The sequence below is a fragment of the Lepisosteus oculatus genome, chromosome 12 (assembly GCF_040954835.1).
Source record: "Lepisosteus oculatus isolate fLepOcu1 chromosome 12, fLepOcu1.hap2, whole genome shotgun sequence".
Lineage (NCBI taxonomy): Eukaryota > Metazoa > Chordata > Actinopteri > Semionotiformes > Lepisosteidae > Lepisosteus > Lepisosteus oculatus.
The window spans coordinates 5,019,143-5,044,416 of record NC_090707.1 but is presented as its reverse complement, the minus strand read 5'-3'; the positions used below and the strand labels follow the sequence as shown (position 1 = coordinate 5,044,416).

Genomic DNA, 25,274 nt, shown 5'->3' with positions numbered 1-25,274 from the left:
AATTTACATTTTTCACAGTGTTTGTTTTTTGGTAGAACCACTTCAGGGTTTTTCGCCCAGTTTTCTCATGATGATAACCCCCAGGTTCTGCTGACCCTTTCAGTTTCACTGAGAGCTCAGTGTGTTGTGGTTTCCTTCTTTTTGCAGAAACGGAAAACCCAAATGCAGTACTTTGCCTGTATAAAACTGAAAATGACTGTGTTATGAAGTTCACGTACTCTGAACATGCCAGCGGCCATTCAATCCTGGAAGCACTGAAGGAGCCAGGTCAGTATCTGAGGAGACGAAGGCTGTCGTAGGATAAGCACTGGTTAAATCGCAACTATCCTGGTGACCTTGTACACATGGGTATACGTTGAATAGCTGGATGTTTGAGACCTTGAAACATCAATCCCCAAATATTTTTATATACTGAAATCTAAAAGTAGAAAGTAGTAAAACTGCTTGCTGCTACTGCCACCTTCTTGTAGCCTGGACTTTTTTTAAATGTGTTTTAGAAAACCTCTTTCAAACACTTTGTATTTGCAGTGCGCTCTGATTAAATTCACATTGTTGGCCTGTAGTCCTGGAGGATATAAGTAATGCATTTTAGTCCTTGTGCTTACTGAAATACACTTCTCATGTGCATTCAACCATAGTACTATACTGTGAAGCCAGAGCAAAAGAGCTTGTGAATTTGTGATGGGCTTTATTAGAAGCCTATAGCAATTGTAAGGATTTTTCTTTCTGTCATTTTATTTCAAATTGCTCCTGGTCAAACGTCCTGTAGCCGATTGCTTCTAAACCTGGTCTGTCCTCAGAGTGACGAGGGGGGAGGGGAAACTCTGCTCCTGAGTCAAACATTGGCAGCCTGGCGTGTTTTTTTTGGAAACACAGCCACTTCTCTTGCAGCGTTGAGAACCAATAAACCAAATCAAATTCAAACCTGGAAAATGTTTTAATTATCCAAAGCCAAATCAGATGTCCTCAGCATACAGTAAGTTGCAGCTGAACTTCAAACTGCTTCTGTTCAAGGACTGTTTAGCCTTTTCGCTTCAAGCGCGGCATATATCATCCTGTGGAAAATGCAATTAAAATATGGCAAAATGGATTTAACCAGGATGGTCTGTCATTTGCTTTCTCTAATTTCATATGGTTTCAGCTGAAAACTATTTTAGGCAATTCGCTGGAAACTTGGAAGGTATCCTTCTCGTGTTAGTACAAGTACATGTTTCAAAAAATATTTCTGCGTAAACTAAGACGAACCCTTAGCCTATATATTCGTCTCGAATTCCAAACCACAGCAGTTGAAGAATGGTTTGGATGATTAATTCCAAACTTGACAGGCATCATCCCTGGAACAGTATATTTCATGTTTTTAGTATTGCCTTTCTCCATAAATCAGCTATTTGACTTATGTTCTCAAGTTTCAAATCGCTGGTTTTAGGTAGTCAGTAATGCAGTAGGCATAACTGCTGTCATGGAGTGAAAATGCCTTTTCATTGTGAACCAAGACAAGGACATGACCGAGTCGGTCTTCGTGCGTTTCAAGCAGCTTGTATGTAAAAATAATCCTTCACCTTCACACAAGTCTTCTTGTCTGTCTTATACTGTACCTTGCAAAAGTATTCAGACCCATCCTGTAAAATTGCAAAATAATTCACACAGAGTTTGACAGTTTTATTAAAAACCTAAATGCTAGAACTAAAGTCTTCTAAGGGTAAGTATCTTGCACTCCTCAAGCTTGTGCTCCCTCAAGTATAACTTTAATTGGTACTTCGAAGTGTCATGACTTTTGTAGCGTCATTCAGTTTTCACATTTTGTCACTTGAGAACCTGTAGAGTCTGAATACTTTTCCAACACACTGTACATATACATGTGTATTACAATAATGCAACAGATATGCTACCCAAGAGGTATTTTTTTATGGAATTCAACTTTAGTTTTAAAAGTAATAATACATGATCTTCAGCTACAGTTTTCCCCAGCTTTGCTTTTTTGTCATTGTGTGCAATTTCAAGAACAAGTCTTGAAAAAGTTTATTCATGTGCAAAACAAGATGGCTGTAATTATTATAAAAAACCCTGTTTTTTAAAGATCACTTAATTCCAGTGTTTCGTCATGTAAGGGTTTTAGTCAGACCCTGGTTTTGTTGTCTTTAAATGACAGACAAGCCTACAGTATATACAGTAGTTTCAAATGCCGAAATCCATGGCACATAGAGATTGCATGCAGTCTCGGTACCCGTTGAAGACATGGCTGTGCGTTTGACTTTTGCAGAGTGTGGTGCTGCTCCCGATGCCCTGACTGTGCTGCTGGCTGTCGTTGGAAGCATCCTACTGGTTGGCCTTGGGCTGCTGGTGATCTGGAAGCTGGTTATCACGATCCATGACCGGATGGAGTTTGCAAGGTTTCAGAGTGCCCGCTCCAGGGCCAGATATGAAATGGTAAGTAAGCAGTGTGGTGGTCTTTCCTTAGTCGATCCTAAATCGTGACATTCTGGGGGAACCAATGAGACCCATGTGGTCCACGTAGTTACAAGACGTTATTGATCCAAGGATGCCATCCAGCTGTTTGCCCGACGGTATCTCAGGAAAATTAGCTTCAACAATACGGATGGGCAGTTTATTCCGTATCCTCATAACCCGTCTCATAAAGAAGGGCCTCCCCTTTTCAGTTCCAGATTCACTTCCCTTGTTTCCCATTTGTGTTTTGGTCCTGAAGTATCCATCTGGGTTGAACATACCAGTACCTTTCAGGATCTGAAACACCTGTATACAGTCCACTAATAGGGCTTCAGCCACCTGAGGCGCTTCATGTATTCTAACGCAAGGCATTGTCCATCTTCCTCTCATAGGCTTCCAACCCTCTGTACAAGCAGCCGATCTCTAGCCACACAGTGGAGACCGTGTTCAACATGCGGAGCAGGTTCTGCAATGGAGCAGTCCACTGATGCCTTGGGACGAGGGGAGAAAAGCCACGAGCCTGGATTAACAAGAAGGCGATGGCAGTGCAATATTGACCAGCAGATGCATTAATCTGCACATGGAGATCCACTGAGCAATGAGAAATCAAGAACTTCTGTTGCCCACAAAATGAGAACTTGCGACTTACGAGCAATTTTCCACAGTGACAATTTAAGTGGTGACCAGCGAGACACTTAATGACTGTTTTAGTTTCAGCAGCAGATGATTGCTGTTTGCTGTGCTGCCTTCCTATAGCCAGCTAGACCAGAAAGGGGAACGAGAGTTCAAGCGATGGACTTACTTGGTGATATGTGGGGAAAACCGCACATGTGTATGAGATTTTCATAAAACGTCTTCACATTTTTAAATAACAGGATTGTTGACTGAACTGTGGGGGAGCACATTCACTGCTAATAGCAGTATTAATTCTCTTGCCAATTATACATCAAATGTAACTTTAAATACACTTTGGAATTAATATGACTTGTACAGTTATTTTGTATATATATTTTTTTAGCTTTGATGACGCCGTCCCATGCAAGAGGACAAAAACTTTGCATTTTTCCTTAACAAAAAATTGCATGCAAACACCTTAACACCAGAAACCCTGAAGTTTGATAGACCTATAAAAAGGCTATCCTTTATATTGCTGCTTTTGCCAGCATTATGGTACTAATGTAGAGAATTTCTCATTCTGACTTTGTTTTGCACACTGTGATATCAAGAAGGAATCTGTGGTTAAAGCAGTGAGGGCTTTTACTTCAGTATTTTAGACAAGAAGTTCAATATGTGTTTTGTTTAATTGGTAACCTGCTGTGCTCTGTATGATTCACTTTTCTTAATTGTGCTTTGTGTACATTATACATAAAATGTATACATTATACATTTCTGATTTCTGAAATCAGAAAGCGGCAGTGTGGGACATGGACTTGTTGTCACAAGGTTGGTTATATGGCGTTGCCAATGTCCTGGAGCAGAGCCCTATGCTTTTTAAAAAAAATAAGTGCAATTGATAATTAAGTTGGGATAATGAGTCAAGAAAATTGCTTGGAACATGCAAAATATAAGATATCCATAAATTCAGAGATGAAATTGTGGGGAAAATGCAGACAATATAAAGTGTTTAATACGAATACTTGCGGCACAAAGATTTTAATCTTTGGAGTATGGCTTAATGATTGATGTGGTATTGTGCGTGTGAGTGCGCGCATGTTCACCCTGCCAAACGCACTGAACGTCGGATATTAAAAATACCTGCAGCATTGCCTTATCTCTGCCTTATCTCTGCCTGGGTGTCTTCCTGCATTGCTGGGAACCAGCTTAGTAATGGAGTGTCATAGTGCAAGATCCTTTCTTCCAAACATAAACCCTTCTTTTGCTTTGCTTTATTACTGACATATTGGGGATGTAGTCTGTTGATAAGGCGCTATAAAAGACCCTTTTGTGTTTAAAGTTAAAATGCGGAGCTGATGTATTACCTTTTATTAAATGATGTTGCTCTTAAGTATGGTGTGCAGACCTTCTATGGAAAATGAAGTTCAGTTATGGTTCAAAGAATTAAATGAAAATACTGAAAGCTTGTAAAGTTTTGTGGGTTATTATTGTGATGTCCTTCCCTGGCACTGAAACTTAGTGCAGCCAGAGTTCTGTTGTACTCCGAAGTGCTCATGCTATTTGTTACATGTCTTTAGGATAAATGAATTGCTTATTTTTGCGTTACTAAATGCCTGTGCTTGTTCTCTTCAAAACTCAAGTTCGGCTTTAAAGTAGCAGCTGCTGGTAAGTAATGTGTTCCAGATTTGAGCTTTTCTTAACTCTGTAAGGGGTCTTGAAACCAGATCCTCCTTTGATTCTCTCATTAACACTTCTGATTTACTTATTGTGTTTCAACAGGAACGTATTCCATAGTCCTTCTGGAAAGATGATTTCCTTGCAAGACTCATTTTAGTGCTGGGTGAGTTTGACTGCAGGAACCTTCAAGTTCTTTTTTCAAGGTCCCACATTTCAGTTCTGCACATAGATAATACATAATTAAATCAAGCTTTTTTTTCTTTGAAAGCCCAGTTTAAAATAAGTTAGAAGCTCTCAAGTTTGAACTGAAATTAGACAAGTGAAATTTCATTCTTGTGAAAAGGTGTCACAAGCCTAGCTAACCCATCTTCTGACAAGGAAGAAAAGTGTTCTTTTCAATTGATGGATTAAAGATTTTGTGCTGTTTATTTTAAGGTATGTTATCAGTATGTAATGCTGCTTAGATATTTTAACCTTGATATACATTAACCTTGATGTTAAACTCACAAAAAGCTTAGAAACTGTAATCTATACTTCAGCATCTAATTTAAGTCACAGGCCGGATGTCCATAAACCCTTTAACTTGAAAAGAGTTGGGGTGTACCCCAGGCATCCTGGCCAAATTTCCCCATTGGCCTTTATCAATCATGGCCTCCTAACAATCCCCCTCTATAAATTGGTTTCATTACTCTGTTCTCCTCCCCACTGATCGCTGATGTGTGGTGGGCGTTCTGGCGCACTATGGCTGCCGTCACATCATCCAGGTGGGGCTGCACATTGGTAGTGGTGGAAGGGAGTCCCCATTACCTGTAAAGCGCTTTGAGTGGAGTGTCCAGAAAAGCGCTATATAAGTGTAAGCAATTATTATTATTATTATTTAACAATCCTCCTCTTAAGAAAATCAATATTTTATTAGCACTGTTATTTACCTTTCTATAACTCTGACCATTCTAGAGCTTAAAGCATGCTGACCAGAAAAGAAGCTGCAGGCAAAGTCTGACGTTTTCATTTGTCTGATGACAACTGGGAAAATTAACAGTGCTTGATGAACAAGCCTTTTTTGCAAAAGAATATAAATTGAGCGGTTATTTTAAAGGAAAAACAAAATATCAGATGTTTCCTATAATGCAGACAAGGATGGTACTGTGTAGATCCAAGTGTACACGTCGGTAGAATTTCATTTCATAAACACCAAAGGAACTCAGCGTTGGGAATTAGTGTTGATCTAAAATGACCAAAATGAGATTAAGAATCTGTATAAATAGCCCTTCAGAAAGAGATGCCTTTCATTAACACAAAAGCAGTCACAGATGTGACCATGGTCTGCACAGTCCTACTATTTGGCAGGACTGAAGCCAGCCTGCGTGTGATAATATGGATGTTCAGCCTCAACTTTCGGCAAGCTAGTCCAGAGAATTCCGGAAACTGGCTCTGTGTGGTACAGGCCACGTCCTGCGACGCAGTCTCCACACTGGCCCTCTGATGCAGGTTAAGGGAAGCCTTACTGCACAGCATTACACGTGTTTGAGCCAACAGCTGTTCTGTTTCTTCAAGCCCGGCCCACAAAAACATTTTTGCATCTTCCTGACACCAGCACCTAACATTGACACGAGAAAATGTTGTTCATTCCCTTTGGCAAGTACAGTACTACTCGGCCCCAGTCCCTGTTCTTGAACATTTTGGACTTGATTCTTATTTGAGCGGGTGTGGGATTGGGGCAATCAATCAAACGTGGTGTCAGTGTGGGCAACCGGAGTGACAGGTGGAGTGCCTGAGCTTGGTGTATTTCCCTGTGCTTTTAATCCCGGGAGAATAAAAGAGCATTGTCATCAGAAATGGAACCATCTTGGGGGGGGTGAATGGCCGACTTGGGTGCTGAGAAAAAGCCTCTGTCTGGATCGCTGCCACCTTGGTACACTAAAGGATTCAAATACAAATCAAAGCTTTACTTGTGTTTTCTAATACAGCCTCTATAGGGATCACGTTTGATATGTCTTTTTTAATCTGCCCACTGCCTGCCTATTAATTATTAGTAATAAAACAGTGCAAGGGATCACAAACATTAGCATCTCTTTAACTAAATAAATTGATTTTGACATTAGACACAGGCTGCTGGTTTCACCACCTTATCGCGGATATTGTCTTAGACCAAGCACTGTCTCTGATGTGAACTTGCATTGATATAGTTTATATCTAAAATAAGTTTGTGGTGCCAGTCAATAGATTCTAAACTTATCAATGAAACTGGGATATTTTGGTGATATGTTTAAATCATTCTTTACATCACTGGCCAGTTGTGTTAGAGAGCCTGTTTTACTTCACATTTTGCTGCTGTTTTTAGAATTATGCCATGTGACCCTCTTGATATTAAAACAGCAAAGTTGTAAAGCAGCTGAAAGATGATGGGATGGGTGTGGAGGGTTTCTCTTTCTGACTGGATGAAAGGTGAAAGGTTTTAACTTTTGCTAACCATCATGTGACACCTCAACACATGCATTCACCTCCCCTCCAACTGCTCTCTCTTCTCTAACTGCTTTGACGAGATTTAAGCTGTGGTCTGTGACTTCAATTAAAATACCTTTAGAAAGGACCCTTCAGAATACTGGGAGATCTTAAAAAATCGAAATAAGCATGTAATTGCTCTCACTTAAAAAAAAATGAACTTTTTTATAGCACCGGCCTTATCTTGCTTTGCTGTGGGTTCATACTGTAAAAATATCTTGAGAATTAAAACAAATTTGAATGTCTGTTTTTTGCATGCATTTTTAACTGGTCTTTGAATATTCTGAATGTGGAAAAAATCATGAGCTGAAAATATGGAAAACCAGTTTGTCTATGTGTGTATGTGTCATAACTTTTTAGTCTTGGACATGGAATACTACAAGAGTGCCTGATAGAAGTATTCAAAATCATTGAAGGCATTGAACTCAGCCCAGTGGACTTCCTCCGAATGAACGGTGAATCATGAACTGGAGGACACAAGTGGAAACTATCATAAAGTACACTTACTGTGAAACTGGAAACAAGGGGCAATTCTTTACCCAGAGGGTTGTGGGAGTATGGAAAAATACCAGCCAAACAGATAACTCTGGCAGCTGGGTGTGAGATAATCAAATAGCCCATAACTACCAACTAGGGCTGGATGGGCTGAGTGGCCCCCTCTCATTTAAAACCTTTCTTCTTTTCTCATTATTTGGTATTATTTTTCATTATTGTTTTCAAACTTTGTCTTTTATGGACCTGGTGTCTCTCCTGAGGCAAACTACATCAGTGCAATTTTCCAGGTATTGCGTAAAATGATCTCCATCAGGAGACGTTGGGTCTAGTCTTCATGTTCCAGAGTCCTGCTGGTGTTCATTTTAGCTTTAAATGTAATGGTTTAATCCCTCTAATTACTTGGATTATAAATCATATCACCAGTTTTTAAGGGCTATTACTTTCTCTAAAAGTACCTAAAAAAAATCCTGGTGTTCATAATTCTTTTTCTCTAGTATTCTTAAGATTCTGTGCATAATTTTTATTTAAGGATGGATCTGTGTGGCTCAGTTTTATTTTTTTCGTGATTTACACTGGGGGGAAAAACTGATGTTGTCTTTCCCCGGTCCGGTAGGGTCGATCTGTGCTCATGTTTCTGTTCCCTTTGTTTACCAAGCTTGCGTCAGAGAGAGGAGAGAATCTGAAAGAAGAAAAGGACCTCAGTCCTCTTTTTGCAAAATCCCAGGACAGAAAATTCCCATTATTGTAAAAACCCGTTGCACATGAGAATGTTTGAAATATCGAAATGGGCAAAAAAACAAACCGTATGTCAGATTTAACTGTTTCTTTTATCTGCTCTGTGAGGTTGCTCAAAGGTATGGCCACTTGTTTTCTCCTCAGATTAAAAGCTCTTTATAATGCAAATGCATTTAGCACACTATGGCCTGTTTCCCAAGGCTGGCCACAATGACAGCGTGGGGAATCGGGACTTGTGCAGGCAGCCAGTTTGCCCATTTACAAGCCATTCTGTAGGCCTCTGATGCTGCCCTGCATATTTCATGAAACAGCAGTGCAGCAGGTTTAAACTGTGCTGCTCAATTAGCAAAACTGGTTCATGTGAATATTCTACACTTTAATTGAAGTTACAGAGCCCTGAAAGTTGACATGATTTTGTTAGCCCAATCACATCCTGAGTAACTTTAAATCCTTCCCTTTCTCCTTTTTTAAACTCATCATCTTTTCAAAACATGCAAATATCCTAAAACAGGCTTTGGCTTTCTTGCTGGTGAGAAGGATTTTTGTCAAACTTGTCATGAGCCAAGGCATTAAAATGTTAGTTTTCCCTGTGAAGACCTATTGTAATCACATACCCCATGAGATGACATCAAGGGGTGCAAAATTTTAAATATCAAAAACCACCGTTAAAGAAGGTAGTATCTGTTGCTATTTTTTAGTGCAGATACAGGGGTAAGAAAAAAATCTATAAGGTATCTTTGACAATTATTTAAATGCAAACATCCTAAAACTAAGAAAAATAATGTAGGTCAAGTCAAGTTTGGGTATTGAAGAATTTATTAAATGAAATTCCAAGTACAAAGTTCAAAGGGCTGGAATAAATGTTTGTCATAACTTTTCAGACACACTCCAGACATTGTAATTGCCCAAAGGAAACTCTGCGTCAGAGGGTGTCCAAGTGAACAGTTCATTTACCACAGAGAGCAGTGACTTCGCCAACTCAGAATTAAGGGACGTGCACTGCAGGTGTTTAGCAATGCTAGAGGCAGGATTTACTAAACTGCATGCTATAGGACTGTGTGTCTTTTTCGCCGGATCTACCTTGATGGAGTTTTGAATTTACAAGTCCATGTATCATGTTTAAAATAATGGGCAGATTTTGCTTTAAAAATTAGGTCAAATATTCTATTGGCTTTGAATTCCCTCTTAGATCTGTGGGATGGATACAAGCAGATTTGAACAACGAAGGCTGCCACTGTCCATGGAAAACAGGCTCTTTGCTAAAGCCCCCTGCTGCCTTACAAAGACGGTTGCTTAATGCAGTACTTGCTAGAAGCTCTCCCTTCAAGAAAGGCAAAGCTACTGCAGGAATTAATTAAACCAGAAAAAAAGAGAATGCAAATACAGTATATTGAATATTTTTAAACTCACCGATCTGTGAAGTTGGTCTGTATTTGTCAGATGGCTCACTCTGAGCTTCATAATAGATTTTAAAGTTTGCTGTAGTTTTTATAAAGTTCAAATTTAGTGTTTAATGGCTCCCTCTGTTGGATTATGAGCAGATATGGACATGGATGTATCAGTACTGAGAAAAACTGACAGAACAGTTATGCTTTTTGTTTATTATTGGCATGTTTTGAAAACCAAAGTTGAGTTCAACAACAAAATAAGCTCTTGGGTAGCATGAGGCATCACGTTTGAAGTTTATGAAGTTTATGATTATGAAGTAATACACATGTACAGTATATACATACAGTGTATGTACATTGTGTTGCAGAACTATTCAGACTTGAAGTTTTCACATTTTTATTGCTTTAAAAATTGCAGCCGTGACACTTTGAAGCAGCAATTTTATTTTCTTACATACATAACCTACTACCTACCTAAGTCATTACTGTGTAAATATTCAAATCCTTTCTTTTTTTTAAACCTAAATAAATGTAGGTGTACAAAATTGCCTTACGCAAACATACAATTAATAGAGTAGCCTCACTGAAAAGCATTAAAGATCAGGATCAGGAGCAAAAAAAGATTGGCTGGATAATAAAAAAAAAAACAACTAAATGAGTACATTCTGCTCTTTCGTCAGACAGTGGAAGATGCATCATACCAGCCAGACACAGATCAGGAGAAGGGTATAGAAATATTTCAGAGATCCTTAATATTGCTTTGAGCATAGTAAAGCTGATCATAGAGGATACCCAGTCACTGCCTAGATCTCGCTGTCCCTCCACACTGAGCAGCAAGGCAAGAAAACTGGAGAGGAAGGGCTCTCCAAGGCCAACAGAGCTCCAGACTTCAGCGGGTGGGGTCAACCATATCCTGGTCACTACACAGATATTTGGTTTGCAACAAAAGTGCACAAGTGATCCTGCAAATATGTGGCAAAAGGGTTTGTGGAAGAACAAGACAAAACTGGAACCGATTCGATTAAATACAAAGCGTTTCATCTGACCAAAGCCCAGCGTTGTCCTGTTGTCAGGTGGCTGTAGTTCTGCTTCTCCTCTTCTCGGACCGGAAAACTGGCCAAGACTGATGGGACCAAAAATGAAGCAAAAGACTGGCAAATCCTAGAAGAAAATCCTAAAACGACCTAAAACGGGGACAAAAATTCACCTTTCAGCAGGACAGAGTACAAGGCCAAAGCTACAGTGGAGTGGAGCGGTTTAAGAAGAACAAAGACCACGTTCTTGAGTGGCCCACTCAAGGTCCTGACTTGAGTACTACAGAGAACCTGTAGAAAACTGGTGTATATATACTGTATGTCTCCCCTTGGCAACTTGAGGGAGTTTAAGGAAATCTACCTCAAAGAAGAATGGCCAGAATGTGCACTAAGTCAACGTGTACAGTTAGTAGAGACATACCCAAAAAGACCTGAAGCTGTAATTGCTGCCAAATGTGCTTCAGTTCATACAGTAGGTCTGTAGACATGCATAATCAACACATTTCATTATTTTCTTCAGTTTTTGCATTTTTAAGTTAACATTTTAATTTTGCAAAGGGATTTTTCACAACAAGTAAACTTTTAGACCCCTAAAAAGATCAAATGTGAACTGACCACTGAGGCTTTTGTAATTGTTCCTCCTCCAGCGATCTCAATGTCATTTCTCGATCGCTGATCGGCCTCACTAAGTAAACCAGCAGAGCACAGCTGTTTACCTGGATCTCTTTCACTAGACATTCATTATTTTACAAAATGGCTCTTTTATGCGACATTGAGATATGATTAGAAAATTACAACTTTAGCCAGAACATAAAGATTAGCATACGGTATGATTTGCTATTGAACATGAATATAATGCATAATATAAAATCTGAAACATAATATAAAACGGATATAAAAAAGAAAGAAGACATATTTAACGGAAATATTTTAGACACAAAAATAACTGGGCACGAAAAACGTGTTTGTGATTCATCGTTTGGGCCAGATGTGTCTCACCCAGGGTTTGAGGGACCAGTGGATTGCAGGCCCAGCCTTGTGATTTCTCAGACGGGATGTGAAGTCATAGAGTATGGACTGTCAAAGGCGCTGTAAAAACATTTCTGAACAAACACTCTCTGTTGTAATCCCTTCCACCCACGCTGCGACTTCTTGACAAGCTTATCGGCCTTCACCAGTCAAGACATCTGCTTAACCCAGGCTTTCTTCTGTATAATTATTTTTATAGTATCGGAAAAGGTCAAAAAGAGAGAAAGTAAGTTGGGCTACTTGGGTAACAGGCAGGGTTCGGGGGCCTTGTGCTGCTAACGTTTTTGGTTAATTATTATTCAGATGCTCTTTTTTCATTTAGACGTTCACTTTTAAATTTATACTGGGTACGATTTAAGTCTGACGAAACCTGGTATTTTTAGGATTTGTTAGGGTGGGTTTTGTTTGCAGTTTACCATTACAAATTTGGCCATTTTCTGAGACAAGGGGGGGGGGGACATGACATGATGTTTACATTGGTTGTAATACGAACAGAGACTAGGCATGTACATGGCATTTTTATTCAAAGACTCTTGCAAAGACTAGGCATGCAAACTACCCCATCTGCTGCTGCTGCTGCTGTAGACTCATTTACAAACAGGACCTTAATTTTATACCGCGCGTGTCATTCAAGAAGATTAAATAACTCGCAGAGTGGCACACCGAAAAAGGCTCAATGCGAAGCTACCGAAGGGTTTGAAATAGGAACCTTCTGTTCACAAGACATTTGCCTTCACTACTAGACCAATTAGAATTAGGCTTGTTTTAAAGCAGGATATCAACAGTAGTTTAATTCTGCAGCTCTGCTGTGGAATTAATGCGGGAGCATGGTCTCCAACAAGAGCCTGCAAGCAATGTACTGTAATTGCCTGAAATTTCACTTGGCAAGCAATCCACTCTCTTCTTTCCTTTCTAACCACACACGCAAGGAAGGACTGGTACCAGTCTGAACACAACAGCATGACCTTCAACGCAACTAACCCTTTCAATACCACTGACTGGACCCTTAGAACAGGTTGCTATGGAAGCCTACCATTTCTCAGTCCAGCTGCCCACTGCAGAATTAAAGGCAGTTGGTACAATCTAGAGATCAATCTTGTGTCAGACCAGTAGAGGGGGCTAGACTCTTCAGAAGCGAAAATACAGCCGTACAATTCCTTTTGAGCTGTTTCCTTTTTGCTGCAATAAAGCTGTAGTGCTGTATGGTGACAGCATAATTAATATATGCTGTGATGCAACAAGCAGAGTGAACCAGAGCTGTAGTCGGGTTGTACAGTAAAGTCCTACTTAGCTGACTTCCATGTTTTTTTTTTCCCTATCATTTTGAATTCCAATCCCCGCTCAGCACACATTGGTACACTCTTTCTCTGAGACGTTTAGAGATACGCTGCAGCTTTTTTGCTGTTCAGTTTTTAGAGATGGTAGAAAAGGAATTTCAACAAGTCTTTATTAGCACAGGTTGTTTATTAACACCTGAGATACTGTAGGTCAGAAGTCAGTTTGGACGTGCTTCTGAAATGGGTTACAGCATAATCAAAATTACTGGGCCTGAATGATTGTAATTGGTATTTGGTGTTACAAAATGCAGCCTTATGTACTGTACAGTACATGCATGACCACAGTGGTGGAAAGTAACTAATCACAAGTAATTAATTAGATTGCAAATTTGTAATCTATTACAATTGCTCACATTACAATCAGTAATATAATCACAGGTATTATACACAATTTCAAAAATGAAAGTACGAGAAAAAAGCTTTTGGTTACAGTATTCTTGTAACCAAGACTAGTTGCGTGACATTTAGTAATTCTCAAGTTTTCAGCTTTATCACATTATTACTAATAGCTGGAACTTAAGTGTACAGGTTCCTGTATATACTGTAGATATTTTTACATTCTACATGTATGTATCTCAAACAAACTAAAAAAAATATCTGTGCTGTTGTATGTACACTAGCACATACTAATAAAATGTCCTCTCGTTAGCAAAAATAATCTAGAACACATGGAAAAGTTTGAGAATGTCGTAATTCTGTGGTTACATCTGCTGCTAGACCTATGCATGGTATATATAAACTAGTCATTGTTACTAAGCAAGCTTCATTTGTTCCAAAAAAAAACCAAGTGAAAAACAGTTAAATATACATCCCTTTTCATGATGTTCATGTGAGTTTTTGACTAGGAAGTGATCTTGTTTCACGTATTATTTATTATCAGGAATTTGATGCAATGGAAGAAAAGTGCAGGTTCTGCTCCCACAGTCTATACAGAATGGTAAATGGGAGTCATTGCTGAAGCTGAGCAAGCCTAGTGACCTCACAGGGCTCTCAGAGTGGTCTAGCCAGCAGCCCGGTATAAAATCTGCCAGCCAGATGTTTCTTCGTCACAGTAAGCTGCTGTACAGCTTCCAAACACAGGCAGTAAAATACTGAGAGATAAAGGGAATGTTCGCGTTCAGGCTCATCTGGGTCATTTGTTTCATCTTGGAGGAAACTCATGAATGGGGTTTCAAGAACGGAGTACTGCACAACTCAATATGGCTCGGTGAGTTGTTTCTATTTCAGGTTTGAGGGGTCTCTGAAGATGGGGTGCCTGTATTCTTCCTTCTCTTAAAATGCTTCACCATCTGATAATCGTGCTGTTTTAGAATCATGACCTGAAAATACAATAATTAAGTTCATTAGCTACGGACTAATTTATTACAGGTACTGTATCGGTCTTATTTTTTACCCCAAACTGCTATCTTACATAATCTACAAATCTCAGCTAAAAGATTAAATAGAACAACACACATTTTATAATCGATAGTTTTGTTTCTTGTAAATTGTCCTATTATTTTTCAGTGTGACCAAAAGAATGTATAGTGTATAGTCTGTCAGGACAGTCCAGATATTTGGAAAAACGCAACTAGCTTAGAAGTTCTCAATAATATTCATTTTGGAAAATGCTTGCTTGGCATTAGAAGCGGGATGTTTCACATTTCAGCTGTTGATTTGGGTTTTTTTTAGAGTATAACGAGCCCCTTGTAATGAGAAGGTGGTGTTCATCGACCAACGCTAGAAAGTTACACTTTTTTCTCTTTTCTTCCTTGACCATTGTGCAACATTAATAAATACCAAGAACAAGAGTACAAGCATGTACGGTAAGACAGTATATGGTTAAAATAAATGCTCTGTTGTTAGTTTAATAGGGATCAGAACATCAAATACTGTGCTGTACAAATAGTGTGAGGGGATTGTTTTCTTCAGTGGTAAACTATGATTTCCAAACCAGTCCTGGCTGGAAACATTAAGGCCACAGTTGTTTGTTTGGTATCCCTTTGAAAGGTTTTAACAGAAGGACATAACGGCAGGAAGAAGAAACGAGAAAACCCCCATTCCTTGTTTTTCCGTTTATATCGTGCACTGACTAGTCTTTTCTGATTATTTTAGCACGTGTGGCTCTGGCCCTGGACAGCACACCTCAGTTGTCTGTTGTGAAAAGAGCAAACCAACAAGCATTTTCTTGGAATTGGAAGGTTGCTCAATGGAGTTCATGTGAACACACATGCTTAGAAAATCTAGAGGCAAAAAACAGCCCCACTTGCATCATGACAATCGACCAGGTTCCTGTAATTTGATACTGTCACACATTGCAATTTCATGGCCCCACTGCTCAGAGGGGCACACTGCCAGAAGTTAATTAAGTGTGAAGAATGGCATCTTGCCTAATTGGTCAAGCGCCTGAAGGGTTATGCTTATGTAATGTCAAAACAAGCAGAAACAAACATACACTCTATAAAAGGCCCAGCGTGTGACAGATCCCAGATCTACAACAGCGGTTTTGTACAAATTAAGCATTCCAAGAGAAACAAGGTGGGCCAGGGGTGAGCACAGAGGTGTGTCCACAGTTTTGTGGGTCTCATTAAAGCAGCAGCACCTGAAGACCCAGGAGAGACTGTGAAATCAGTCCAGTTCAGCCAGTGACCAGCTCGTCTACCTCATGAAGAGCTGGGTTGGAATGAAAATCTGCAGACTTTCTGGTCCCCCAGGACTGGACAACTCAGGGGTAGACGGTACAGCAAATGTGATTCCACTGCACCTTCTGGCTTACAGCACTGGTAGAAACCCATTGGCTGGACTGGTACTGATAGCTGACAGAACACCTCAGCGTTTATGTCCTGGTTGAAAGGGTTTCCCTTACAGGAAACTGGTTAATGAATTTAATTTTCTACGGCCTTCCCCTGACTTCCTTTTCACTTTCCTCCTCTTGAAACATTTTTGTTGTCTGCGCAGAGCAAGCAGCAGGAGTCTATCACCGAGAATCACGCAAAGGGAAGTATCAGCTCACTTATAAGGAAGCAAAGGCCGTGTGCAAGTTTGAAGGTGGGAACCTGGCTTCATATGAACAGCTGGAGGCAGCTCGCAAAATAGGTCAGTCTCTCACCGAAAACTGCATGAGCTGTACAGTATTTTCATGAGAAACCTAATTCATTTCTTTAATGACTGATGGGGAAATAACTTACAGGTATAAGCAAAGCAGATACATATGAAGAAACCAGAAATACTGTAAAACTTATTAATACTGTTATTGTAAAATAACATGCCTTTTGAGGGTTTAATTGACTATTTTGAGTTCTCATAGTTTACTTAAGCTGGGAAAGCATAGCTGTGACCCTGATTGCAAAGCAATGATAATGCATTTACTTCTTTATTATCTAGAAAGTGAACAAGGAACACAGTTTCATCTACCAAAAACTCTTGTTCATACTGTAGCTAATTTACCCTAAATTGTAACGACCTACAGAATTGACATCAGGACCTTCATCAATTTGTTTTATAAATGATAAATTCTTTATAATTATATACTTTAATCCTATTATTTAATTATATATATTATATATGCAGTATGATATAAAGAATATTCCCTTCTAAAATCCTGTTTAATTTTACTATAAAGCACGTCAAGCAGTTAAAGTTAATTGGAAGACCAGTTTTGTCCTATTGTAATTACTGAATGATACCTCTGTCCAAAATACCACTACTTTCCAGAACATATCCCCCAAGGCATCTGGTTTCAATTATTCTTCCTGGCAGAGAGTGGCTCTCAAATTGTAATAGCAGTTGGAAATTAAGTTAGAGTCTTTATGTGTTGTCCTTCTTGAGGAGACTGAAAGGCAAGTCAGCTGGTACAGTAATTTTTTTCCATGCTGAAAAGAGAAGAAAGAAAACACAACGTTTCGGCTATGGAGCCTTCTCCACAGCTGAAACGTGTTTTCTTTCTTCTCTAGCACGGAATAAACCTGTTACTTGTTCCTTTTCAGCCTACACATGCTGACACAGCTGCCCACCTGAACCACAGTAATTTCTTTGTCTAGTTCTGTTGAAAGACCTGAACTAGACAATGAAAGACATTGTCCAATGTAAAAGATGAACTTATGAACTTCAATAGATTTTAATTACTGCCAGATGTAACAGCCGTCAGATAGTCAGCTAACCTATAGGCATGCAGCACTGCATGTCTTATAGCTTTATTCAGCTAAGCAAGCTGTGTAGAATTGTCATCTGGGTTGCAGTAACAGACCTGGGGCGCGCACGTCTTCTCGATTGTGTCTTCTGCCTCACTCAGGCTTCCACGTGTGCGCAGCTGGATGGTTTGATAAAGCAAGAGTGGGCTACCCCATCGTGAAGGCTGGTACCAACTGCGGCTTCGGAAAAGTCGGCATCATCGATTATGGCTACCGGCTCAACAAAAGCGAGAAATGGGATGTCTACTGCTACAACCCGACGGGTCAGTGAGAGATGAGCGTCATGCTTGCGTTTAAGGGATGTAAATGCCACTTCTTCCTCTGGTGCCTTCCTTGTTGGTCAGATAAATCACTTCCATATGGAGTGCAGGCAAGTAAAAGGAGTCACAGTGATGGGAGATAGTGAGCACTGCTGCATCACAGCTTTTGGCTCCTGGGTTTGTATTCATTCGGGCCCATGCCAGCTTCAGGAGTTTGGTCAAACCCCAGTGGAGATGGTGAAGCATTGCCATTTGGATAGTTAGCTTTATTGGGGTATGTTGCCTGTATGAGGAAAATAAACCAAGGAGGAAGAATGGGTGGAGGGAGGGGTGTGGAAACAAACCAAGAGGACTGTTATGTAAACAAGAAGAGGTGGCTGAGATTACGGTGTGACCTCAAGTTTTCAAGTTCATTTTAGTACAGAGTATATGCTTCATATCGTTATTGACTCAATTCGACTTGCAGACAGAACTGCAACCTTACCATAAGGATGAGATCATTCAAAATACCCTTCATTTTCCAAAAGATGAGCCAAGGGGCTCCAAAGCCAAGATACTTATACTTTCATGAGAATGGAAGTGGCTGAGATTAGGGTATGACCTCCTCATGAATTTTCATTCAAAACTCCATAAAGTTTCAGAAAGGGTATTCAACCTCCAAGCATTTGCTAAGTCACTACTTATTTATATACTTATATACTTGTACTTAGGGTCCACTGTAATTTCTAAAGGCTATATGAACACATTGAAAGTTGCCTTCCACAGATGATGGTTTTTTTAAAGATGCTAATGAAAGCCATTTCTGACAAAGCATTTGACCGAAATTAATAATATAGAAAAGAATTGGCTTTAAATTTCAGTTGTTCATTCAAATGAATGAGGATGGAAATTACATAATGTTACATGAGTCAGCTCATGATTAACGTTATTACCTGGACACCTTGTTCATTGCTCTTGCACAATTTAACCTTCGCTATCCACTTTTGTGCTGTCTATTGCTAGATTTCTGGAAGACTGTTTTATAATCTGAAATGAAATAAGTACTGATTTTATATTATTTTAAGACTACTGTTTATCTCCTTTCTCATTGCACAAATACCTCTGTATACAGTATCCACACCAAGTTCCTTGTTAATGGCCTGTTATTCTTTGAACAGATGGTTCATGTCACATCATCCTATTGAGGCCCTTGTATTGTTTCTGACATTCATGTAAAAATAAAAAGCAAGTATTTTTTGATGGATTTAAATGAAATAACACAAAAACACACACAGTGTGGCTTGGTTTCAGCTGCGAGTTGCTCTGTTCACAATGGTTCACTTCATGTTATTCGGCAACTCCAAAATCATACTGATTAAAATACAAAAGTTCTTCTGTTGGCAGCCAATTTTTGAATTTTTGAAGTATAAATTTCATGACCAGTTGCCTTTGTTTTCAGTTCCTACCCTGCCAAAAACACATATCTTTAACACCACAAAGATTTTACTTCTTTGCTGCCAAATACTGAAGCAATTCCTCCTTTGCTTTTTGTTCCTGTCACTAGCTCCAATTCACATTGTACAGCTCTCCGCTACGTCTGATGTGTGTTTCTTTAAGTTCCCCTCCTCTGGAGGCAAACCTTTAAACTGTTCTTTTAAAATAAAAAAAAAACATTTGTGAGCGAGACCTGCTTGCCGCTGATTGGAGGTGGAACTCCGAGCTGTTCAAATTTGGAGTCTCGCTTTTGTTGCTTTCTAATTGATGATACATCTACCTCACATGTTTGTAGTTTCGTTAGGCATGTCTAATGAATGTTTTTGTGGTTTTTCTTGTTACCTTAAAAAGCAAAACAGTGTGGAGGTATCTTGACGGAGCAGAGGAGAATTATACAGTCTCCTGGTTATCCAGATGAATATGAAGATAAGCAGATATGCTACTGGCACATCAGAGTGGGCTATGGCCAGAAGATAGTGCTGAAATTCCTTGACTTTGATGTGGAGGATGACCTTGCCTGTCTAGCAGATTATCTGGAAGTCTACGACAGCTATGATGATGTATCTGGCTTCGCAGGAAGGTAGTACCAAAGTAATCCCTTTAGTATTCACAATTTTCACTTTTGAGATTGCTGGAGTCCAGTCCAGTCTGTATCCCACCATGCGCCTGTTGCTTGCCAAGACAGGCTCTGGCTCCCCACAGCAGTGAAGTGGGTGAAGCGCTTAGAGAATGGATGGATGGATTCTTAATTGAGGCTTGCATGAAAGATCGGAAATCATTTAAGAAAGATTATATAGTGCAAAAGTAATGGAAGAAAAAATTGAACATCTTGTGCAAGGTCTGTATTTTTAGCAATTTTAAGATACATAAGATTATTTTATGTAAAAAAAACATCAGCGCCTAAAAATGTATTTCATTATAATGAGGGAAACGTTTTCAAATTAGATTTTTTTTAACAACATAAACAGCATGTCTTGTAGTGCTAACATCAAACTCATAATTAAAAAGGATATGGGTAAGAGATGCTATGTAAAACAACATTTACATGTACGGTATATAGAACTGGAATTTACTGTTATTTTTCAGGTTCTGTGGAGATGAATTACCAAACGACATCATTAGTACAGGTAAACATTTTAACTCTTGTCTTGAAGAACTAAAGTACCGAGTATTAAAACTATGAAAAAATACAGCTAACACTTCTCTTCTCTGTCACTGAGTGATGGACTACACAATGTCAAAGTGTCTGGAGTGGGTTTCTTTCAGTATAGTATGATTCCAAAGTGAAGGGAAAAGAGGGAAAAGTCTAGACTAGGTAGTTGTAACTTTCAAAGCTAAACCATGCACAGAGGTCTAAGACATACCACTTGATTTTTAAATATTACCTATACTTAATCTCAATCATTTCCTTACAACTCTTTATAATAGCTATTTTATACAACAGGGCAGACAGTCTCTGAAACATGGCCCCAGTGAATGAGTGCAGCCAGTTCAGGAGTTTAATCTTTTAGGTTTTTTATTTATAAGGGCTTTCTAAGCAGCTGACATGACCACTTACTGCATTACCCTGTTATTGTATTTTATTTTGAAGTCTCACACAGTAAAGCCAAATGTTCATGAGTTAAATTAAATATCTGTACTGTGACACATATTATATACCCATTTTTATCACTGTGTCTCAATGAGTAATATGTTTTTTCTCTTCTTAATTTTTAAAGAAATAAACACTGAAGAGTTTTTTTTAATAATATGCAAAATGTTTTTTCTTAAACAATTGGTGTTATAAGCATATTTTACAAGATAAATATACTGTAATGCAAAGTTAGTATAATTACTGTCTCAAAATCATCAAAGGGTCATACTTGATAAAGATGGTATGGTTGTGATGGCCTGTTGTTTTTTTTCTTTTAAAGGAAATGTGATGACGCTGAAGTTCTTGTCCGATTCATCTGTCACAGCAGGAGGCTTCAGACTTGAATATGTGACAGTGGACACACCATCTTCCTTTGGCAACAACTCTTATAGTTAAAGACAAAAGAATGATCATGTAGGGTCGTCTGTGTTACCAAGAAACAAGATTGAAAAATGCATTTTTAAAATATACTTTTTGCAAGACTGTATAACAAGCATTAAATGCATAATTTAGTTATGCACCCTGACCCTTAAGAAAAATTATTATATTTTTGTAAGATGCCCAGATAAGGTTTTATAATTGAATACTGTTCCATCTAATTTTCTTTCACAATTTACTGAAACGGATTAAAATTTTTTTCAACCTTTTGTCTTCAAGTAATCAAATGCTTTGTTTCCGATCTTTGTGTACAAGACTCTTACAATTATCTCTGTCAAATCCAAAGCTGAACACGTACACTGTACCTGGGGTGTAACTGTTTCCACTGAAGCTCTCCAGCTGGGTACAGGCAGGAGAGCTGTGTAGGTAGGCCTAGGGCAGCCACTGGTGAACACAAAGCAACATTTAAATTCAGACCCCCTAGACAGGGAGTTTGCATCAGATTTTTAAAAAGACAGCATGAAAGAGATGGTGTAATTTCTTGATCTTGGGCTATTATGAAATGTTTATCTTGGTTTTTATTTCTCTACTTGACTGAAAAAGGTTGAGGTAGTCATGCAGCAATACAATAATGCCATAAAATCATCTGTACAAAAGATATTGCTTAGGCATTATACGTTTTTTTCCACTAAAAGTTAGATGCAGAATGTGGGATTATAGCTTTTCACTCTTATTTTTTTATCAATATATTGTTGTTAAGCAATCATTTTGTATTTTTTGGGGATGTTTTCCTCTGTGTTATGCTACAGTATGTTCTTATTTCAAAGTGTCCAAAAAAGCCAAAATATTGGAAATTTGTTATCAACAGAACAGAACGATGATCTGATTTTTGCCTTTGTCGCACATTGATGAGATTTGCATTATTTTCCTTATTGATGGTAATAGCTGTTAGCACTGGAGCTTCCACATGACTTTGCTACAGCTGGCTGCACAACCTGTGCCAGCAAAAGACAGTCCCTAGTGAGAAAAAGCTTTAATCTCCGTAGGGCACCTCCAGAGCAATGGCTACTAATTAGAAAATGCGTAATGGTGCCAAGAAAGTTTAACCGACAATTTCACAATTACTTCTAATCTGAGTTGAGAGCATACAATCTGAAAACTTCTCGAGCCTCACTTAGACCCTTTGAAAAATGAAAGTGTAGTGAAACACAGTTTTTTTTTCAATTCTTATTCATCCAAGAAATAAAACCTTGAGAAAGAGTGGTCACATTCACCATATGTATACAACTTATACTGTATAACACCCGGGCGTGATCAATGTCACAGCCTCGTCGTGCAAATTAAAATAAACAAACTACTCTGCTGATAGGGGTGTTTCAGTATCCAAGAGTCCATCCCCTCATCCCACCATTATTGGAAAACCACTTATTCCTGGTGAGGAACAAAACCATGAGCCCCTGCTGGAAGGATGAGAGGCAGGGTGACGCACTGGGTGGGATGCCAGCCCATGGCGAGAGACACACAGGCATGCAGGGAAAACAAGCTGCCAGTTTGAATAGCTTGAATGCTTTAGGGAAGTTGAAGGAGCACCCCGATAAAACACGGTCGGGAGAGGGGAAACATAGAAACTCGGCATCGAGGGTGTGCCGGGCCAGAACCGAACACTCCAGGACACAGGAGCTGTGAGTCAGCGGCAAGCTATACTGTACCACTGTCCCACCAGTGCTCAAGATTCACTCTGTCAACACGTCTGTGGGAGCCTGTTGTGTTTTGAAGCAGCCCCTGGGGCTCGGTCTGCCTGTGACTCCTATGCCTTCAGCCAGGTGGCGCTCCTCCAGGAATGCAGCACTGCCTGGAACCATGCTGATTCCTAGAGTTTGGGCTGCCACATGTGGTCTGAGCATCACCTTTGTTGAGACAAACCAAATGCTTCAATACTTTTCTTCTGCGGCTCCCCCTAGAGCCTAAACACTGCACTACACTCTTCTGTTCAGGGTGTCTCGAGAAGAGGAGCCTCTGCATTTCAAATTATTAATAATAATAATAATTGCTTACACTTATATAGCGCTTTTCTGGACACTCCACTCAAAGCGCTTTACAGGTAATGGGGACTCCCATCCATCACCACCAATGTGCAGCATCCACCTGGATGATGTGACGGCAGCCATAGTGCGCCAGAACACTCCCCACAAATCAACTATCAGTGGGGAGGAGAGCAGAGTGATGAAGCCAGTTCATAGAGGGGGATTATTAGGAGGCCATGATTGGTTCGGGCCAATGGGGAAATTATTGGGGTCACTTGGTAGTTTTCTCAGAATTAAGAGGGCAATCACATGTGCAGAATACAAAGAGACAAACATTTTATTCAAGGTTAATGTCAGTACAGGTCAGTCTTAAATGCTGTACATTCGAAAAGCAGAAATATTTAAATGAATAATGCAATGGAGGCTAAAATAAATAATGGAAGAGTTATTTCGGTACTACAACAGCAAAAGAAACATTAAGGATAAAGTTAAATCTATCTGGGATATCGAAGAGAATCTTGGCTGATGTATCCAATGGTTATTTCACTGGGGTGTTAATCAGAGAAGAAATCAACAACATGCCTCAGGCTGTGGAAGGACAAAGTTGTGTATTACTATTATTGAATAACAGGAAGAAACAGAACCAAAGAAGATTAACAAATATCCAGGGCCTCATGATATTCTACCACTTGTGCTTAAGGAATTGACATCCTACTCGTATACTAAAAAATCGAAATAGTCACTAAAGGCGGAGGTAATTCACACAGGCTGGAAAATGTAGTGCCACTCATAAAAAGAATGACAATTCTGAAGCAAGAGTTTAATAACTTGTAAAGGTTATGAAAACAACAATTAGAGGATCACCTATATGTTAATAAGATGTAGGTAATAAAAACATGAATTGTAGATAGAAAATAGTAGCCACTGAAATCGAGGAGACTATGTCACTCACTCAACCAATCAAGCTTAGTCCTATATAGCATCTCTGAATCCAGAGCATCACCAATGCACCTTACATACATTATACATACAAAAAAGTACGCTAAACAAAAAATACAATAAAACCCTGTCTAAAAAAAATAAAAAGACCATGAATTGAAGGGCATTGAATACGAGTACGTTTTGCAGTGAGATTTAAAATCATCAGCAGAGGGTGCATTTTTAATACGGACAGGAAGAGTATTCCAAAGATGAGGGGCAGCTGCTGAAAAGGCTCTTTTCCCTAACGTTCAATTTGGAACGTAGGGTGTGAAGGGACAGTAAGTTTAAGGTGCCCATGGTGAAAGACCATGCAGCACCTAGTGGGTCAAGAAGAGAATTTTAAAGTCTATCCTGTAAGACGCTGGTAGCCAGTACTGGTTTGGGGGCACAGGGGAAATATTCAGATTTTTTAGACTTGGTCAGCACTGGAGCAGGATTCTGGACACGCTGTAGTTTCTGAAGTACTGTCTTGGATGATTCAGCTAGCAAAGGCTAGGCCAGTAGTCTAACCTTCTGGAGAGAAGAGAATTAACTGTTTTCTCTGTATTAAGATGAGTAATTGGGCTTAAATGGGATATTCTACTGAAAAAGACTTAGCTATTGATGTTATTTACATATTCTAGACCATGGGGATCCAATAAAAAGCTATTTAAATGTTAGTAAAAAAAAACAGAATTTAGATCAAGTTATTTTATGTTAAAATTATACAATGCCTCATTTACAATATTGTATATAATTTTAGTTACCGCAATGCAAAAATATATTTTCATAATGTGGTGACTAAAATTATATGGCCAGAGAAGTCAACCATATACATTCCCATGCTTAAAGAAATGTCCTGTACCGCCAGGCTAAAAGAGCAAATCTTTTCAGTGCTGACCACAGAACACTATGAGATTCAAGAAATCACAATCCTCAAAGGCACTAAGTCAACTAAGTGAACTTATTCAAAATCAACACTGAAACGCAAACCAGGAGACACAGGTGGAAACTATACGGAAGTATACTTATTGTTGTGGGAGTGTGGAACAAACTGTCCTCTTATAAGAAACTGCAAAAAACATAAGAAATGAGACAGGTCTTATGGACCTCTAAGTTA

The 25,274-nt window shown here is 39.1% G+C and overlaps 2 protein-coding genes across 2 annotated transcripts in view; both read left to right on the top strand.

Annotated features, from left to right (window-relative positions):
• itgb5 (integrin, beta 5) overlaps positions 1-4,531 on the top strand; it is a 39,857-nt gene extending 35,326 nt beyond the window's left edge. The window contains exons 13-15 of the mRNA XM_006636254.3: positions 148-267; positions 2,261-2,427; positions 2,838-4,531. Coding sequence (XP_006636317.3) covers positions 148-267; positions 2,261-2,427; positions 2,838-2,933 — 383 coding nt within the window. The 3' untranslated portion in view covers positions 2,934-4,531. The remainder of the gene's footprint in view (positions 1-147; positions 268-2,260; positions 2,428-2,837) is intronic.
• A 9,705-nt stretch (positions 4,532-14,236) lies between these two features.
• On the top strand, positions 14,237-21,439 carry tnfaip6 (tumor necrosis factor, alpha-induced protein 6). Its single transcript, XM_006636347.3, has 6 exons — positions 14,237-14,464; positions 16,195-16,332; positions 17,528-17,689; positions 19,511-19,739; positions 20,246-20,286; positions 21,073-21,439. The coding sequence occupies exons 1-6, from the start codon at positions 14,365-14,367 to the stop codon at positions 21,186-21,188; spliced, it is 786 nt and encodes a 261-aa protein (XP_006636410.1). The 5' UTR covers positions 14,237-14,364; the 3' UTR covers positions 21,189-21,439.
• Positions 21,440-25,274: the final 3,835 nt, after the last annotated feature.

Coding starts and splice junctions, on each gene's coding strand:
- tnfaip6 (XM_006636347.3), top strand. CDS start 14,365: ATGTTCGCGTTCAGGCTCATCTGGGTCATTTGTTTCATCTTGGAGGAA. Junction 14,465..16,194: donor GCACAACTCAATATGGCTCG/GTGAGTTGTTTC, acceptor TTGTCTGCGCAG/AGCAAGCAGCAGGAGTCTAT. Junction 19,740..20,245: donor GTATCTGGCTTCGCAGGAAG/GTAGTACCAAAG, acceptor GTTATTTTTCAG/GTTCTGTGGAGATGAATTAC.